This window comes from Ovis aries, chromosome 26 (genome assembly GCF_016772045.2).
Source record: "Ovis aries strain OAR_USU_Benz2616 breed Rambouillet chromosome 26, ARS-UI_Ramb_v3.0, whole genome shotgun sequence".
Taxonomy (NCBI): Eukaryota; Metazoa; Chordata; class Mammalia; order Artiodactyla; family Bovidae; genus Ovis; species Ovis aries.
This window is the reverse complement of record NC_056079.1, coordinates 32,265,730-32,284,698: the sequence shown is the minus strand read 5'-3', so window position 1 is coordinate 32,284,698 and position 18,969 is coordinate 32,265,730. Positions and strand designations below refer to the sequence as shown.

The window sequence follows — 18,969 nt, the reverse complement described above, 5'->3', positions numbered from 1 at the left end:
TGTCTGCCCCACACCATGGGGTGTCGCTCCAGGACCTCTCTTCAGACATGTAAGGTCCCTCATCCGTTACGCTGCTAATGTCTCTTTTGCCAACTCTGGGCTCTTTCTTTGGTTTTGAGGCTGGGCAAGTACAGGGTTTACAGGCCTTCAGGTGCAGCCCAACAGTAAGTTTGATAGATGGATTTTGGCAGTGAAAGCCTGGAAGAAAAAAAAAATCTTGATTCTTGTCTTCTTTGAAGAAAGAATTCAGCAAGAGACCAAAACTGTGAAGAAGATAACACTATTTATTAGAGGCAGCGTACGTGTGGAAGAACAGATGGGCAGACTCAGAGCGAGTCACCTCCCACACGAGTGGCTTAGGTTGCTTATATGGGGACAATTTTCTGGGTTGTCTCTGGCCAATCGTCTCCAAATTTGGTCCTGGTGTGGGTGAGCATCTCTCAGTCAAGAGGGATTCCAACTGGCATCTCTCTCTCCTTTGGTCCTTCCCTCACATGGACGGCCTTCTCTGTGCATGTGCTGAGAATGCACTCTTAGATTAGACAGTACAGAGATCTGTCATTTGTGACCTTGATAAGAGTGGCTTTTTAAAAATAATTTTGATTGATCGATTGATTTTCTGCTGTGATGGGTCTTGGGTGCTGGGCCTTGGGTGCTGGGCGGGCTTTCCTCTAGCTGTGATGAGTGTGGCTCATCCATATTGCTTCTCTTTTCAGTGGCTTCTCTTGTGGTGGTGCAGGGGCTGCAGGGCAGAAGGGCTTCAGTAGCTGAGGTTTCTGGGCTCCAGAGCACAGGCTCAGCAGTTATAGCGTATAGACTTAGTTGCTCCGAGGCAGGTGGGATCTTCCCAGATCAGGGATGGAACCTGTGTCCTCTGCATTGGCAGGTGGATTCTTTACCACTGAGCCACCAGAGAAGCCCCCAAAGTCAGCTTTCGTGGAGGTGATGAAGTGCTGATCAGAGTGGGTTCAGCAGACCTTGGAAAGTGAAGAGGAGATAGACCACACAAGTTGCTTCAATAGCTATGGCGCTGAAGGTCAGAGAACATGGTGTGGTCGATGACCCTGTTGTCACCTTGGTTAAATCCGGGACCCCTGTTTCCCAGAATCCTTGTTAGATTCTGGGTGAGCATTGGCCAAAAGAGGACCCTGCCTCAGATCTGAGAGCTGGAAATGAAGCAGTGCTCACTAATACCTGAAGGATTTCAGGGTGAGATACAGAAGCAGAGGCGCCGGATGGGATCTGACTTGTCTTCAGACTCTCCTCTGCTCATGTCCAGCTCTGCTCACAGACTGATGCCCTGCTGAGTGACACAGCACTCAACCCCACGACAAGACACTTGGCTGTCGCCCCACACGGGGTTAGCTGCGCATCTTCCCATAGACCCCTCCATGCACCCTCCCTTCTAGCCCCCCACACAGCTGGATGTGTCTAGTTTCTCGAATTTCCCTGTATACTCTAAGACGTTCACATACAGGGTCTTCAGGCAGCCTGATGCATAATTCTTCTCATTCTCCAGCTCCCTCTGGACCTTCCCTCTCCCAGATTCTCCTCCACTCCTGCAAGCTCTGGTTCCTGTAACACCCATATCACTCCTAGGAGTCCTGTTTCCTTGGCTGAGCTCTGCAGGACACATGGGGTAAGAGCTGGAGAGGGGATGTGAAGTCATGGGAGTGTTTGTGTTCAAGATTCGAATTTCGCGCCTGTTTGTATGCTCCAGAGGATGTTCTAGTAGAGAGGGGAGATGGAGGAAAGGGCAGAGAAAGCCCAACAGCAGGGGCCGTGGAGCCAGGACCCAGGGCAGGAAGGGAAGTTTTGGAGGCGACAGGGGCTCGGGAGAGGTGAGCTCAAGCATGGTGCTAAGTTGTCGGTGGGTACACATGGAAGGGGATTGGTAGCTATGATGGGAACATGTGAGAGTCTCTTCCAATCACTTTTATTGTCTTTGTGAACAGAAGTAAGATTGCTAGTTGAGACTACCAGGGGGTAGGGTGGGATATTTAAAGAGAAAGGAGAAAGTGTGATATAATTGTGACACTCTGTCTTTTTTTGACCACCTTTTTCTCTTCTTGGGGCTGCTCTTGTGGCTCAGCTGGTAAAGAATCAGCCTGCAATGCAGGAGACTTGGGTTCCATCCCTAGGTTGGGAAGATCCCCTGGAGAAGGGAAAGGCTACTCACAACAGTAATCTGGCCTGGAGAATTCTATGGTCTGTACAGTACATGAGGCCGCAAAGAGTCGGACACAACTGAGCGACTTCACTTCACTTCAATTCTAAGGTTTGGAGAAGTCTCCACTTTCACAGTCTTGGCAGGAGGCAGAGCCCGCCTCTCAGGAATGAAGCTGAAACCAACAGACTTTCAATTCTCCCACAGAGGATGAGATGGTTGAATGGCATCATCAACTCGTCGGACATGAGTTTGAGCAAGCTCCGGGAGTTGGTGACAGACAGGGAGGCCTGGCTGCTGCAGTCCACGGGGTGGCAGAGCCTGACACGACTCAGCCTCAGCAACTGAACTGAACTGAACCCCTTGGCTGGAAAATAGGGTGGGGCCAGTGGGTCACGTGAGTGGGCTCAGCCAATCAGAACAGGCTCCTGGGTCTGTGCTTCCGGAACACTGTGAAGTTAGGATGGAAGGATGGTAGCGGCCAAGACCTGGTCCTGGGACCTGCAGGGGCAGCGGGGCCAACAGAGGGAAGTGAGGGTGGAATTAGTCAGAGCACTGTCTGTTGTTCATCTATTGTTTAGCAATTCACCTCCTTCCTTCTGTGGTCTGATCGTGGTCGTGTTCCTGGCCCCAGATCTCCAACCTCCCCATCCAGCATGTGAGTTACCAAATATCCTTTCAATAAACCCCCCTTTTATGCTTCCATCAAGAGTCAATTTCTGTCCTTTGCAACCGCAAATCCAGATTGATATTGAGAGGAAGGAGAGGCCGGAGGCCAGTAACATGCTTCTTTTCTCATTTGATTGGCAGCGTTTGTACGTGTTTCCTACATGTCAGGGGCCAGTAAGTTCAAACTTTGAGGCCATTTTCTGAGAACTCCGTGACTAGAGGGGTAACAAAAGGCTCTTCTCTGCCAGTACTAATGGGACTCCAATAGGTCAGGCTCGGTCACATACCTCTTCTCAGAGCAGTCCCCAGGATTTGGGAACCAAGGCTGGGGAGCTGAGTGGGGTTCCTTACCAGAAGGAGTAGGAAGAGTGTTTCTGGGTGAACTTTGTGAAAAACCACTACCTTCCACCTTTTGGCAGCTCATCAGCCAGTGTTCTTTTCCTCCAACATGTAATTCCAGGAGTGGTCTCACCTCACATGATGCAGTTTTTCCACAACAAAGAAACTCATGGTCTCCTCCCCAAAGGGAACAACTCAGGTCACATCCAACATCCAACGTGGAGTTTAGGATCTCCGGGTGAGCTGCCTTTTCTTCATCTAAAAGTAGCTACATATGATGCTGTAGCTTACATACCCAAAATGAATTTACCCACTCCTCAGTACACCCAGTGTTCCATGCTGAGAGGAAAACTGCTCTAAGGTCCCCATTTAGAAAAGCAAGGAAGGGAAGTGATGTACAGCAGTCCCTGGTCCCAGAGCAGCACACCTCACAACTGTGTGGACACAGACATAAAGTGTCCTGGCACTAGTGTGAGTGTTTGAGGTCAATTAATGAGGGCGTCCTTTTACCCCAGCTTCCCATCAGGAATTTCCTTTATCCTTTGGTCTCCCTAGCTGAGCCTGAGAGTGGCTAAGTAAAGATTGCCTGGGGAGTGGCTTGGTAAAGGGGGCTGTTCTGCTTTAGCAGCTGGCTTCTGTGAGTGTGGTTACCGGAACCTGCAATTTTCTGGGGGGAAATGTCAAAGCCCTAGTTTGTTCAAATGTCCATTTTATTTCAAGAGACCTCCCAAGAATTCTACAGTATAAACTCTATAATCAGAAATTCTTGCATTTAGGTCTTACATTTGTAAGTTCTTCTCTCCTTGTGATGGCCCAGGGGACACATCCCTTTCCATAATAAATGTCACACAGTTCTATGATGTTTGTTTTCCCAATTTAAAAATAAATACACTGGGACTTCCCTAGTGGTCCTGAGGCTGAGACTCCCAATGCAGGGGGCCTAGATTTGATCCCTGGTCAGGGAACTGGATCCCACGTGCCACAATGAAAAGATCTGGCATGCCCCAACAAAGATTGAAGATCTCGCATTCTGCAACTAAGATTCAGTGCAGCCAAATTAAAAAAAAAAAAAATGCATACACTAAGATGGAGAGATTTTCAATTACTTACCTAAGGCCCTGTAGGTACTAGGGAAGAAGTAAGATGGAAAGCCAGGCTTCCTAGGACCAAAGACCCTCCACTGTTCAAACACCACGAGGCTCTAGTTAGGGTCTTGGTTCTGTGGCCATGAGGGAGGCAGGTAAAAACGGAAAGAAGGATCTTCAGTGGACGCTCAGGGTGGCATGCATGTGCCGGCTGCCTTGGTAGGTGGGCGTTGTGGCTTGATAGGCTTCAGAAGAATGAACCCTTGGCATCCACGCCGATACTGTGTGATGATCAGCGTGTTGCCAGTCCCTGTGTGGTGTGGAAGTGCTGGAGCCAATGACAGGCTAAGAAACAAGTGTCAGTGAGGGGGCAGGACTGGGTGAATGTGACAGTGTTAGCCCCAGCGTCACTTGAGAACACCCCAGGAATGGCCAGAAACAGCTGGTAAAGACTAAGACAGGCCTGTGGTCCTGTGCTCTGTGGAAAAGACAGGATATTCTAGTTTATATAACCACGTCTGTACCTGGGCTGGTGAAGGATGGAACCTGGGGCCACGAGCACTCCATCCCCAGTTACTGGCTGATCAGCTTCAGGGTAGAGCCTCAAGGCACAAGCCAGCCACCGCCTCCGTTACTCCCTGCCTGCTGTCACTCTCTGTAGCCTGGGAGAGTCCAGAGAGGAGACTTCCCCACTGCCTCTGCTGGGATACGGATGTTGGACAGGTTTGGAAGCACAAGGCCAATAAACATAAAAGTAGCCGTTAAAGATGGCAGCTCTTCTTAGGACTTCCCTTGTGGTCTAGTGGCTAAGACTCCAAGCTCCCAACACAGGAGTCTAGGGCTCAGCCCCCAGGATCCCACATGCTGCAACTAAGACTCAATGCAGCCAAAAAATAAATAAATAGTCTTTAAAAATGGTGTTTCTTCTTGGGACTTCCATTGTAGTCCAGTTGGCTAAGACCCTATGCTCCCAAATGCTGGGGGCCCAGGTTCCATCCCTGGTCAGGGAACTAGATCCCACATGTAACAACTAAAGATCCTGTGTGCTGCAAGCAAAACTTGATGTGACCAAATAAATAAATAATTTAAAAAAAAGAAAAAGAGAGAGTGGCTGGCTCTTTTTTTTTTTTTTTTTTTTGCCACACCTCATGGCTTATGGGATCTTAGTTCCCTGACCAGGGATTGAACCCAGCCCCTTAGCAGGGAAAGCTTGGAGCCCTAACCACTGGACTGCCAGGGAATTTCCAATATGGTGATTCTTAAGACTTGGAAATGGATAATTCTGTGAACACTCTCTGACTTCCTTCCCACCACCCCTTCTCCCCTCTCTCATTTCTGACAATTTGTCGGAGCCGACAATTTGTCAGCTCCTTTTAGGGAACTCTTCTAGGCATGGGTTTGATCTCTGAGTCAGGAAGATCCCCTGGAGAAAGAAAATGGCAATCCACTCTAGTATTCTTGCCTGGAGAATCCCGTGGACAGAGGAGTCTGGTGGGCTATAGTCCATGGGGTCGCAAAGGGTCGGACACGACTGAGCATGCTCGCCTGGTTCTGTCCGTTCTTAGCTGTGCAGTTTGGGAGGGATGAACACACCCCTCAGCTCTAGGTGGTTGGGTTACACTACCAGAGTGTCCCATCCTCAGCCATGATAAGGTCAGGGATGGGACAGTGACTGATTCGCTGCAGTCGAGAGAAAGGAGGTAGGGGGTTCCGGGAGGGAAACTTGCTGGTTCTTGCAAGGATCCAAGAGGAGAGATGCTCTCTCTTCCTCTGGATAGTGCTGCAGCTATTGTTTGAAAACACAAACACTTTCTAAATGAACAGTCATCTGCATGTGGTCTAACATTTCCAAGGGACGAAGTCGGGTGCAGTGGAAAGCAAGGCAGTGTTAGTTCCCATCCTTGTCCACTGGCCAGCCTGTTCCGCTTTCCAGAGGTGATCACAGTTACCTGCTTCTTCTTGCACCCCTCCAGAGCTTCTCTGTGCATATACACGCAAATGATCTTTTATTTCTCCCAAAGTGTTCTCTACTTTGCTCTCCATTTGTACCTCCATTGTTCCTAATGATGTATCTTGGATATTTTTATATATTTGTATCTGTAGGGCTGCCTTTAACTGCTGCACAGAATTCTATTATATGGATATTCTGGTGTAAACATTCCTTCAGTAATCAGCATTTAGCTTATTTGCAAATAGAGCTGCAATGGAAATTGTTCAAATGCGTATCCTTGGCGTCAGCGCTACGTTCGCTTTTGCTCCCATGCCCAGAGTCAGCCCAAGAACAAAGTGGAAGCCTCCAGAAAAGGAGAGCCAAGGGAACCACAGGAAATGAAGCTGGAACCCTGACAAGTCGTTACGCTCTGGTCTGGACGATGCTCGAAGTCACATGTACCCGAGCCTGCCCGCTTATAGAGGCAATGAATTCCTTCTCCTGTTCATGCTAGTTTGGGTTGGTTTTTTGTTTGTTTGTTTGTTTCTTGTCACATAAAAAATTCTCATTGGCACAGATATTAAATCCTCACAATCAAGATGTGAAGTGAAAAAAGTATAATAAAAAATGACATGGTGCTTTTGATATCCATCATCTTAAAATATAAACATCTTAGAGAAGAAACCAGAAAGGGTACACCAAAGGTTAACTGTGGCTGTGGATTGTTTGTAGAACATCTGTGTTCTATGTATATTTGAGTTTTAAAGGTTTCTACAGGACTTCCCTGGTGGTCCAGTGGTTAAGAACCTGCCCAGTGCAGGGGACACGGGTTCAATCCCTGTCCAGAAAGATTCCTCATGCCAAGAGGCCACTCAGCCCCTGTGCCGCAACTACTGAGCCCATGCTCTAGAGCCCTGGAGCCACAACTGCTAAGCCCGCGTGATGCAAATAATGAAGCCGCGTGCCCTAAAGCCTGTGGGTTGCAACAGAAGAAGCCACAGCAATGAGAAGTTCACACACCACGACTCGAGGGTGGCCCGGCTCACCACACGAGAAAGCCCAAGCAGAGCAACGAAGACCCAGCACAGCCAAAAATAAATGCTTCCAAAGGTTTCTGCAGTAATGGGGATAACTTGCACAATCATTTGTCTCAAGGCAGGTTCCCTGGAAACACAGGCTGAGACAGGGATTTGGGGCATGTGGTTTGCAGAGGGAGTGCTCTGTAGGAGGAACCCACAAGGAAATGAAGGAAGCAGGACTGTAAAGAGGAGGGGGCCACACAAGGGGCCCTGGGTCAAGTCTAGCCATGGCCTGATTGGGGGATGGGCCCTGAAGTGCAAAATGAGCCACGTGCATCCCCCAAGTCAAGAGCAATGACTTTTTAAATTAAATTATTATTATTTTTAAGTCTTTTTTGCCACACTGAGGCATGTGGGAATCTTAATTCCCCCACCAGGGATCTAACCCATGCTCTCTGCAGTGGAAACTTAGAGTTTTAACCACTGGACTACCAGGGAAGTCCCACGGCTGGCTTTTTGTATGTAAGATCAGGTAGTCGTTGGCTGCTGCTGCCGGTAGGAGTGTAACCTGCCAGGTGGGAACCTTGGCAACCTCCTGTTGCCAAGCACAATCTGGAAGGTAGATGAGAAAGAAAATCCTTATCCACCAGCAGGGCTGGTAAAGGAATCTGGGTGAGACACCAACTACATCTGTAACAATCAGAGAGTCATTTGAAAAGAAAAAAAAAATATATATATATATATATATATATATATATGTATATATAGGACATCCTACAGAGGCCAACACTTTCTGCCCTTGATCTCTGCCTTCTACACTTGCTGCTGGGACACCACTGAAAGAGTTACAAATGTAGAAGTCTTCATTGTAAATAACAGAGAAATAGGATGGTCTTAATGGGCATCCCTGGTGACTCAGTGGTAAAGAATCCACCTGCAAAGCAGCCTCAGATTCAATCCCTGGGTGGGGAAGATCCCTGGAGGAGAAAATGGCAACCCACTCCAGTAGTCTTCCCTGGAGAATCCCATGGACGGAGGAGCCTGGTGGGGTACAGTCCATTGGGTCGCAAAGAGTTGGACACGACTGAGTGACTAAGACAACAACAGAAGTGGCAGATTACACTCTTTCTAGAAATAGGACTCTTGAAAATAATTGTGGAAGAAAGCAGTGCTGTTTTTCTTTTCTTTTAAACACCTGGACCCCTGAGTAAAATGAAAGTAGAAGCTTTTTAATGTATCCCTCGACTCACATTACTGCTGGGTCTGAGGTTTCACGTCTGCAGAAGCAGCCCTGTCTGGGCTCGTTGGCTGCCTGTGTTGCCGCGTCTTCTAAGGGGCTGATCTGTTATTTTAGATGGGCGGTCCAGTGGTTAAGATTCCACTTCAGGGGTCACTGGTTCGATCCCTGGTCAGGAAACTAAGATCCCACATGCTGTGCAGCCAAAAAAAAAAAAAAAAATTGGTCGATTAGGTGACTAGAGGAGGCAGTGAGTTAGGGAGAAGTGCCTGGGAATTCTATGTCCTCACTGTGACCTCCTCCAGCCCCATCCCTCAGATGGTCCTCTCCAAGCATCTTGGAATACTCCCATAGCCCTTGAGGAGGGCCACCACAGACACAGTGAGTGATGGGGTTCTGTTGCTCTGGTGACCAGTTGCCGTCAAGATTCTGGAAAGAGGCAGATCTGGGTGGCCCAGACTTGGAGGCTGGCTGCAGGCAGAAGCCTTCAAGAGAAGAACGCAGAAGCAGGAGCGCAGTCCTGGTTCTATTTTCCCTCAGCGATGCCCACTCTGTCTGTGTTCACAGATGTGCCCATGGCCCAGAAGCTAGAGGGCAGCTTGCTCAAGACATACAAGCAAGATGACAACCCTAACAAGATGTTCCTGGCCTATAAAGGTAGAAGCCTCGTCATTTGGGGGTGTGAGATGCAGGGTACCATGACCTTCTCTAGGAGGGCAGTGTTCCCACTGCCACAGAGGGGTCAAGAGAGCACAAACCTCCCTAGACAGGGAGGTCTGTTCCTGTGAACAGAATTGCCCAGCGGGGAAAGAAGCAAAAAACCTCATGGGTGGGTCTGGGCCCTCTGCCCTTCTCTGCGGGTTCCTGGCATTTGATAAGGGCTTGTATCCTCTCCCAGGCTTCCCAGGTGGCACCAAAGTACCCACCTGCCAATGCAGGAGACGTAAGTGACTGGGGTTCGATCGCTGGGTTGGGAAGATCTCCTGGAGAAGGGCATGGCAAGCCGCTCCAGTATTCTTGCTTGGAGCATCCCATGGACAAAGGAGCCTGGCGGGCTACTGTCCACAGGGTCTCAAAAAGTTGGACACTACTGAAGCAACTTAGCACACATGTATCCTTGCCCCCAGCTCTGTGCTGGAGCCTGTGAGGACACTGTGTTTCCTCCAGCCTCTTCATTCTCCCCTTCTCCCTCCTCTGCTCCTGAACCAAGAGTGGCTCCTAAACTGTTCTGGGATGCAGCCAGCCCTCACCACGGTGAAAGTCAGTGTCACCTTTGTCCAGTCCCACATGAAAAGTGAAAGTGTCAGTCACTCAGTTATGTCTGACTCTTTGCGACCCCATGGACTATAGCCCACCAGGCTCCTCTGTCCATGGGATTCTCCAGGCAAGAATACTGAAGTGAGTTGCTATTTCTTTTTTTCTTTTTTTTTCTGTGTGTGTGTGAGTTGCCATTTCTTTCTCCAGGGGATCTTCCCCACCCAGGGATCGAACCTGTGTCTCCTGCATTGCAGACAGATTCTTTACTGTCTGAACCACCAGGGAAGCCCAACCTATAACTCTCCCATTGTCTATCATCTTTGCCCTTTAAAATGGCATACGTTTCTCTTGTCTTTTTCAAAAAGATGAAAATTAGACATACCCACTAACAACACATCGTTTTTTTATGAAGGGGTAGGGGGGAGAAAAGGAAAGTTGTCTTTTCCTAGGCAATTCCCCAAAGCCCCAAGAGAACCAGGACAGATTCGTGGGCTGTCTGCAGAGCCCACAAGCTTGCAGGCACCGCAGTGGGCCTCCAGAGACCCCTCTGCCCTTCCCGTCACAGTCTGCATGACCAGTGAAGGCAGACCCTGGGTATCCTCCGTGGTGCGCAAGACTCGAAAGCAGATTGCCCAAGATCCCTCCCTGAACTATGAGTACACGCCGGTGATGGGCATGAAATCATTCATCCAGGCTTCCCTGAACCTCCTCTTTGGAAAGAACAGCCAAGTCATTGTGGAGAACAGGGTGAGAAGCAGGGCCCTTCCCTCGCTCACTGAGACACGAGGAGTAGAGACTGGGGGTCTGGGATTGTACAATCGCAAACATGAAAAGAGTTTAGAGGGGCCCCGCAAGGTTCAGAGTGTCCCAAGCCCTTGCATTGGAGGACAGAGCTGGGATCAAGACCCAAAGCCAGGGGTCTCCACACCAGCCCTCACTGCTGCGGTGCCAGCTCTTTCAAGAAGGGAATGATCCGAACCTGAAATGGTGCTGATATCACCATCATGCTTTTTTTTTTTAATGGTTTTATGATTTTTAATGGTTGAAAAATCAAAGAGGGATAATATTTGGGGACACATGAAAATGACATGAAATTCAAATTTCAGTGTCCAGAAAAATGTTATTGGAAAATGGTCACAATCATTTACTTGTCAAGAGTGGCCTTCTGCTCTAAAGGCAGCGTTGAGTAGTTATACGACCTGAGTGAGCAAGCGATCGAGTGATCGTCGCTCAGTCGTGTCCAACTCTTTGGGACTCCATGGACTGTAGCCCGCCAGGCTCCTTTGTCCGTGGAATTCTCCAGGCAAGAATACTGGAGTGTGGGGTTGCCATTTCAGCATAAAATATTGACTGTTTGGTCCTTTACTGACAAAGGCTGCCCCTGCCTGGTATGAACGTGAGCACCACGAGGGGTGGAGGGGGTTCATTCTATTCCCTTATGTATCCCAAGAGCCCACCACAGTGTCTGGCACCTAGTAGGGGCTCAGTAAACCCGGTTGGATGAGTCAGTGGAGGTGCACGTGTGGGAGCACGTGGCCTTGACCTCCTAGAGCAAGGTCCTCTTTCCCCAATGTTGGGAGACACCGGCACCTTCTTTTTTTGCTGGCAGGCAGGGGGTGTGCAAACCGTGGGGGACAGCGGCGCTTTCCAACTCGGGGCTCAGTTCCTCAAAACTTGGTGTCAGAATTCTCAGATTGTTTACATCGTTTCTGCTCAAAAAGGTGAGTGGCAGGCCCTGGCCCCGCCCCGTTCTTGATTCCCACCCCATCACCTGCGGTCTTCACTGCTCTCCCTCTTCACTGTCCTGAGAAAAATGGTCGCTGGGCCTCGGTATTCTTGTCCTTTTCCTGCTCCTGTCCTCGCCTCGGCGACTCATCCTCCTCCCCTGCCCCCGGACCCATTCTCTGGTGCGTCTGCTTCCCATCTCTCCACTTCTCGCATGCCAGCTGGTGGCGGGGGGTGCTGTGTTCCCACAGAACCTCATGGACTCATCTTCCAGGACATGGGCTTTACAGTTTATGAACACACCTTCTGGGACTCTGCGCATCTGTGCTTGGAACCCAACATGCTCCTCGATGTGGTGGAGGTAGAGGTTCCCCCGCTCTCAGCAGCGTCTCCCCAGACCTGGTTTACAGCTTCCCTTTTCTCCTAATCACCCCCTCTACCCTGACTCCGGTCATCCAAGACCTTTTATAGGCTCGGATTCACAGCCCTTTAGTAGGAACCCACGTGGAGGATGGCTTCTCCTCCCAGCATCCCCCTGTCGTGACCTGTGTGGTCAGGGAGGCGCCGACAGGACAGTCTTTCCCTGCAGCATGCCCCACATGGCTGCGTCTTTGTGATCGGGAGTATCGGCAACTGTCAGCTGACCCCGCATCAGTGGACACAGTTGATGACCCTGATGAAGGTGAGCGTGCCTCCCGCCTGGCTCCCCTCCGTCTCAGCACCTCTCATGCCTCCGGGAGTCCTTCCCCCTTCTCATTCTCTTTTTCTCCTACAGAGCAAGGAGATATTTCCATTTTTTGACATTCCCTATCAAGGTTTATCCACCGGTGACCTGGAGGAAGATGCTAGATTCTTACACTACTTTGTGTCTCAAGGCTTTGAGTTCTTCTGCAGCCAGTCTCTATCCAAGAATTTCGGCATTTATGGTACGTCATGGGCAGGGGGAGCAGGGACGGCCTGATGGCACCACACCTGGGGCACAGGACACGTTTGACGTCTCCTACCCTCTGGAGAGAGCCCAGAGCCCCGGAGCACCCCAGGGCACCTTGGAGGCTGAGGGAAAGGGCACTGAGCTACACGTCAAGGTCTGTGGTACGATCTCAGCTCAGCTGCTAAAGCTGACTCCAGTTAAATCATCTCATACCCCTTAGGCTTCTGTTTCTTCAACTGGAAGATGAGGGGCGGGGACTTAGCGATGTTTCAAGTCCCTTTCACCTTAAAAAAAAAAAAAAAAACCTTTTTGCAGTCTATTTATTTTTGGCTGTGCTGGCTCTCTGTTGCTGTGCTTGGGCTTTCTCTGGTTGCGGTGCATGGGCCTCTCACTGCGGTGGTTTCCCTTATTGCAGAGGGTTGGCTCTAGGGCACAGGGGCTCAGTAGTGGTGGTTCCCGGGCTTTAGAGTCCAAGCTCAGTAGTTGTGGTGCAGGGCCTTAGTTGCTCCGTGGCATGTGGAATCTTCCTGGACCAGGGATTGAACCCATGTCCCCTGCATTGGCAGGTGGATTCTTAACCACTGGACCACAGGGAGGGGCTGCCTTCCACCTTTAAGACTCTTACTTGCGGCTACTTTTCTTGTCAAGAAGAGCCTGCGCCAACTTCTTGGGGCCTGGATGGGGCCTTCTTGGTGAGGCTGGGCGGAGGGCCCTGTCGTCCAGCCCTCCCCTCTGCAAGGCTGGAGGCAGAGATTGAGGGCACGGCCCGGGAACGGTGGGGGTGCTGAGACACGGTGGGGGTTCTGTCTGTCCCATTGCTGCAGACGAAGGAGTGGGTACGCTCGTGGTGGTGGCGCTCAACAACCAGCTCCTGCTGCGCGTCCTCTCCCAGCTGATGACCTTCGCGCGGGCCCTGTGGCTCAACCCTCCCACCACGGGTGCTCGCATCATCACCTCCGTCCTCTGTAACCCTGCTATGCAGGGAGAATGGTAAGGGCAGGGAGAGGGGCAGGACGGGTGGGCAGAGGCTCTGCATTCCCACAGACCCGCTGACTCACAGGATGCCCTGGCTGCTTCCCTTCCTGCCCACGTTGCCTCTTTTACTGAGGAGCCCCAGTGGCAGTGCTGAAGGTTGGGGGAGTGGGTAACGGGATGCTCTTTGGGGGCACAGGTCGGCTTATTATCGAATTGTTTGAATGCTCTCAGTTGGCAAGAGATTATGAGGAAGCACCAAGGACCTGCTCCTCTGGCAAAGTCGGCTGGAGAGTCTGCTCCCTTTGCTTACACTAATATGGGCTGAAACCCCCTCCCGTTTATAACCATCCCAGATGGATGCTTACTCTTGAAGGGAGAAGAGGGGAAAGGCAATTAAGAGGTCGAGAGCCTGGAGAGACCTTACGCTCTCCACTTCTTGCTGTCCTTCCCTTGGCAGGAGACAGAGTCTGGAAGGGGTTGTAGAGAATGTCATGATGACCAAGGAAAAGGTGAAGGAGAAGCTCCGGCTTCTGGGAACCCCTGGCTCCTGGGATCACATCACTGAGCAGAAAGGGTCCCACAGCTATCTTGGACTCAACTGTAAGTACCTAGGAAGGGACAGCTCTCTCGTTTCTGACCTTGGATTTGGGCTTGTATTTGAGCATAAACTTCATGGAACAGATAACCCGTCCCTAGCTTCACCTCAGACTTTGATTCTTTCCTGAGGAAAGTGGAGCTGCTTTGGAACTCTTGTGGCTCCCCAGAAATCCTGAGACTTCCTGCCGTCCATAATTCATCCTGGGCTAGAGGGGAGCGGGATGGTACCAGCCTAGGATCTGAGACCCTATGTTCGTCACCAGCCCAACAGGTGGAATACCTGATCAGTGAAAAGCATATCTATATCCCCAAGAATGGTCGGATCAACTTCACCTGTATCAATTCCTACAACATAGATTACATCACTTCGAGCATCAATGAGGCTGTCTGCTTCACAAAGGACTCAGAGAAATAGCTTCTGAAAGTAAATGACCCCTGATTGGAATAAAGCTTTAGTCTTTACAAAAGTCCTGTGCTGATTATTCATTGCTATAGTTCATTTCTCTGCCGAGCACTCTTTCTCTCCCCATCTATCTACAAAGCATTGGCCTGGCCTCAGCAAAGAGGGGTAAAACAGACCCAGAGAAGAAGGGAATGTTTGCATTCATTGACCATCTCGTATTTGTTGAGCACCTACCATACCATATATTGGGCTTCCCTTGTAGCTCAGTTGGTAAAGAATCTGCAATGTGGGAGACCTGGGTTCGATCCCTGGGTTGGGCTGGGAAGCTCTCAAGATAAATTCACCGACCCAAGATAAATACCGACTCAAGATAAATTCACTCTAAGCCACTAAAGTGACTACTGGGAGTTTGTTAATACATAGAACTCTGCAAACCCCTAGCAGTTATGACGACACCCTCCACCCCAGCTGGGGAAAAACAACTCACATGGTAAAAATGGAGGTAATCATAAGAGATGACATGTAAATAAGCAAGTCTCAGGGAAAGGTTAACGTAGCAGGACTTAAGTGCCCAAACTTCATATATTCTAAGGGACTTCAGGAATGGCCCTTGACCAGTGGCTGAGAAATGAAGTCTGAGCTCTCAGAGTTTCCTGCCTGACAAGAGTGGCTTTGTGTGATGAAGCCCTTGGGTCATTCTGTGCCAGCTGGTGTCTGGGGCTGGAGACTGAGGAGTTGAGGTCAGTTATACAGGCCCTGCATGCCCACGTGATTGAGCCCTTGTGGTGTGCCTCACTGGCAACACCTCACACGTACTATCACATGTTGGTGCTGGGAGAATTGAGCACTGTCTGTGCAATTGGAACAGGACAGGTGGACAGGAAACTGGAAGCTTCTGCCTGGTATCTCCTGGATTCCATCCTATTTACCCTTTTCCTTTGCTAATTTCAGTCTGTATCCTTTCACCGTAATAAACTGTAACTATGAGTGTAACAGTACAAGGATTTAGGCAAGTCCATTTTTAGCTTCTTTGAATTCCCTGAAGATTGTTCTCAAGGGAGTGCAGACAAAGTGAGCAGCCTTGTGGGGTTGGGCTTAAGATCCCCAAATGTATTTGTAAAGGCTGGGAGGCTCCTGCCTGGAAAATAAATAGTTCCTTTCCCCTAAATTGTAATTCTTGTGAGAGGAAGCAGAGATTCTGTCTAGAGGTCTTGTAAGTGAGCAGGATTGCAAGCAAGTTCATAGAGCAAGTGGGGTCATCTCCTTTGGTTTCCTGGTGCTTAAAGATGAATTTATCTTGAGTCGGTATTTATCCACAGATGAAGATTATTCTCTCAGGTCTTTTGAAGATTCCTATGTCCCAGGTTCTAAGGGCTTCTAATCTGAATGCCAGAAGATTTCTAGAAAAACCCTTAGTGCCTGTGGGTCGCGTTTTTAACCGTCCTCAAAGCATAAAGATAGAATTTATTCAGCCAGGCTCTCCCCAACCTCCTGAGCCTAATAAAATGATCCTAGTGACTTTCAGGTTATATATCGATATATATTTATATTCAAAAAAGTTTGGAAGGATAAGCTTCTAAGGCATCTCTCACTGATGGGATTACAAATAACATTCATATTTGTGTATTTTAACTTTTATGAAAAACTACTTTTAAAAAACATACATATGAGGTGAGTCTTGGTGATTGGATTTGCATGGCTTTCGGAGAAATAAACTTTAAAAGAAAATATTAAAATAATAATAATTATTATTTTTGGCTGCTCCACCTGGCTTTCAGGACCTCAGTTTCCCCTACCAGGGACTGAACCTGGGCCATGTCAGTGAAAGTCTGGAATCCTAACCACTAGCCCACCAGTGCGTAGAGTATGGGCATGCACGCTTGGTCATGTCCGACTCTTTGCAACCCCATGGACTGTAGCTTGTCAGACTCCTCTGTCCATGGGATTTCCCAGACAAGAATACTGGAGTGGGTTGCTATTTCCTACTCCAGGGGATCTTCCCAACCCAGGGATCTAACCTGTGTCTCCTGCATCTCCTGCGTTGGTAATCAGATTTTTTTTTACCACTGAGCCACCTGGGAAGCCCTACTAGCCCACCAGGGAACTCCCTAAAATAAGTTATTTTAAACTTTTACTTTAAAAGTTTTAGTAACAAAGATTACATAGCAGCATTACTAATGAAAGTTTGTGAACATCTTAAGAGCTGAACAATATGGATATAGTGAAGGAATCATATCAACTTAGTGGAATATTATGCATTCATTAAAATGATCATTATTAATACCAGGTAAGAAGGCAATGGCAACCCACTCCAGTACTCTTGCCGAGAAGGTCCCATGGATGGGGGATCCTGGTAGGCTGCAGTCCACAGGACTGCTAGGAGTCGGACATGACTTCACTTTCACTTTTCACTTTCATGCATAGGAGAAGGAAATGGCAACCCACTCCAGTATTCTTGCCTGGAGAATCCCAGGGACAGGAGAGCCGGGTAGGGTGCCATCTATGGGGTCGCACAGAGTCGGACACGACTGAAGCGACTTAGCAGCAGCAGCAGTACACTTACATGCAACTAGGGAAATACTTATATAATAAGTAATAAGAATACAAAATTCCATGCATATAAATAAGCCAGGAGTAATATGAAAGACTGAAAATAATGATTTGTTAGGAACAGTAGGAGGTGGGCAATTTTTCCATTTGGATTTCTTCATACTGGGGTGGTGATAACAGGGGAAGAAATATTTTTTCACTTTTTATTCCTGGGAGCCAGTCTTTCTTTGAAACACAGCGTAGGACACTGGAGACATGGGAGCTTGGGTTGAGTAAACTGTCAGTGAATGCATCTGGTTCTTCCAAGGAGTCCAGACTGTAACAATGACCTTTACTATCATAGCTGATGGTTGTGGAATGCTACCTGGAGCTGCACTATTTAAGCACTTTAGGTCCATCTTCTCACTTAATCCTCATTTCAAGCAGGTTAAGTTAATATTATTATTATCATCCTTGTTTACAGTATTGGTGAGCACCAGTAACCTGTCCAGATTGGGCCACACAGCTGACAAGAGCTGCAGACCAGCCTTGGTGCCTTGACCCCTGCTTCGGGGTGCTGCCTTCCCCCAGGCAGGCTGCTTCCATTACCCCTTCATTCTTGCCCCCCAACCCCCAGGAGGTAATAAGCACCCAGAGCAGAGCCCAGAGGGAGACTGTTAGGGTCTAGAGGGGCCTCCAGGGTCCATGAGCCCAGAGCCAGGTGTACCGCCTGCCTAGCAGAGAATTAAGAGCTGCACAACTATTTGCCCCCCAAACCCCCACCCTGCCCTCCCCTGCCTTCCCCGCCCAGCAGATACAGCCCTCTAAGCAGAGGGCTGATCAGGACAAGGAGATGAAGGAACCATAAGAGGGAGGGATGGGTCCACAGGCTTTCTTAGGACAGGAAAACCCTACTGGAGAAGGTAGGCACCACCAACCGCTCTAGGGTAGCGGGTTGGGACTTCTCTGACTGCCCAGCGGTTAGGGCTCCCGGTTCCCAAGGCAGGAGGCACTGGTTTGATCCTTGGTGGGAGAACTAAGATCCCATGTGCTGCGCTGCACATAAAATAAAATAAAATGCACAGTCTATGTCTGGCGAGACCGCAGGGAGGCCAGGTTTCAGGCTCCGGTCTGACAATTCTGCACCGACACTGTGGTTCTGCTTTCCCTGGTGCCAGGCAGGTTCCTCCCATGGACCCCACTGGCCCAGGCATCTTCAATTGTCTGATGTATGAGTGTTGGGGGGCAGGGCGCCAGGGAGGAAGTATTCCACGGTGCGCTCGTCTTTCCCTCCTACATCTGCCATTCGAGGAGTCTTGGTCTTCAAGTGAATTCACCTCTGTCGGTGCCCTGAGACTCCAAGGTTATCCCCGCCAGGACGCGCCGGGATTCCAGAAGATTCCAAAGGATCCAGGGATGTGTCTCCCCTAGTCTCTACTCACGCTTGCGGGCGCCGAGTCCAGCAGTTTGTGATTGCGTGCCCTGAGCTCTCCCAGCATTTCTGGGGCTGCCTTCTCCCTTTTTACATTGGCTGTAGGTTCCAGCAAGACCTTCCACTGAAAGAAAACCTGCGAGGTTGTTCCCGATTTTCAATGGTCGGCGAGTGGCTGCAAATGTACCAGGAGAAGCCCGAACGGGGCGCTGCTTCTGGGAAACCCAGTTCTCCGTAGGTAGAGATGGCCCCAAGGCTCGCCTCCAAATCCCGGTTGTCTGTGTGTGTGTTGGAGGGAGGCAGGGTTGGGAGGACCCCCAACTTGGGCTGAGGAAAGTGGAGGATGGGGTTCTGTGATGGGGCAAGCGAGGAGGCCCCGGGACAGAGAGGACCGTGGAAGAACTGGAAGGTACCCCAGAACAGAGCATCCGACTGCGGGTGGCGGGGTTACCGGCCCAACCACCCGCTGGCGGGTGGAAGGGAGCCGAGGGCTGGGAGAAAGGCGTTTTCTACTTAGGAATAAGTCTGGGACCCTGTTCGAAGGCTGGGGCTCGCGTCCCCGGACGAGGCTGGAGGGCCGATCAGCGGTGCTATGGGGGTAGATGCCCTGGTGGAGGACGGGCTCGGGATTGCTCGTGAGCGCCCCCAGCAGGCTTCGCCTTCGCTCGCGGTTC

The 18,969-nt window shown here is 49.8% G+C and overlaps 1 protein-coding gene across 1 annotated transcript; it reads left to right on the top strand.

Moving 5' to 3' along the window:
- Nucleotides 1-7,953: 7,953 nt before the first annotated feature.
- On the top strand, nucleotides 7,954-14,375 carry GOT1L1 (glutamic-oxaloacetic transaminase 1 like 1). Its single transcript, XM_004021775.6, has 9 exons — nucleotides 7,954-9,103; nucleotides 10,269-10,450; nucleotides 11,313-11,424; nucleotides 11,680-11,789; nucleotides 12,018-12,110; nucleotides 12,204-12,354; nucleotides 13,184-13,349; nucleotides 13,792-13,934; nucleotides 14,195-14,375. The coding sequence occupies exons 1-9, from the start codon at nucleotides 8,989-8,991 to the stop codon at nucleotides 14,344-14,346; spliced, it is 1,224 nt and encodes a 407-aa protein (XP_004021824.1). The 5' UTR covers nucleotides 7,954-8,988; the 3' UTR covers nucleotides 14,347-14,375.
- Nucleotides 14,376-18,969: the final 4,594 nt, after the last annotated feature.

Excerpts from the sequence above, each read along its gene's own strand:
- GOT1L1 (XM_004021775.6), top strand. The coding sequence starts at position 8,989 with ATGCCCACTCTGTCTGTGTTCACAGATGTGCCCATGGCCCAGAAGCTA. Across the intron at positions 11,425-11,679 it reads CATCGTTTCTGCTCAAAAAG|AACCTCATGGACTCATCTTC; the intron begins GTGAGTGGCAGG and ends GTGTTCCCACAG. Across the intron at positions 12,355-13,183 it reads CAAGAATTTCGGCATTTATG|ACGAAGGAGTGGGTACGCTC; the intron begins GTACGTCATGGG and ends CCATTGCTGCAG.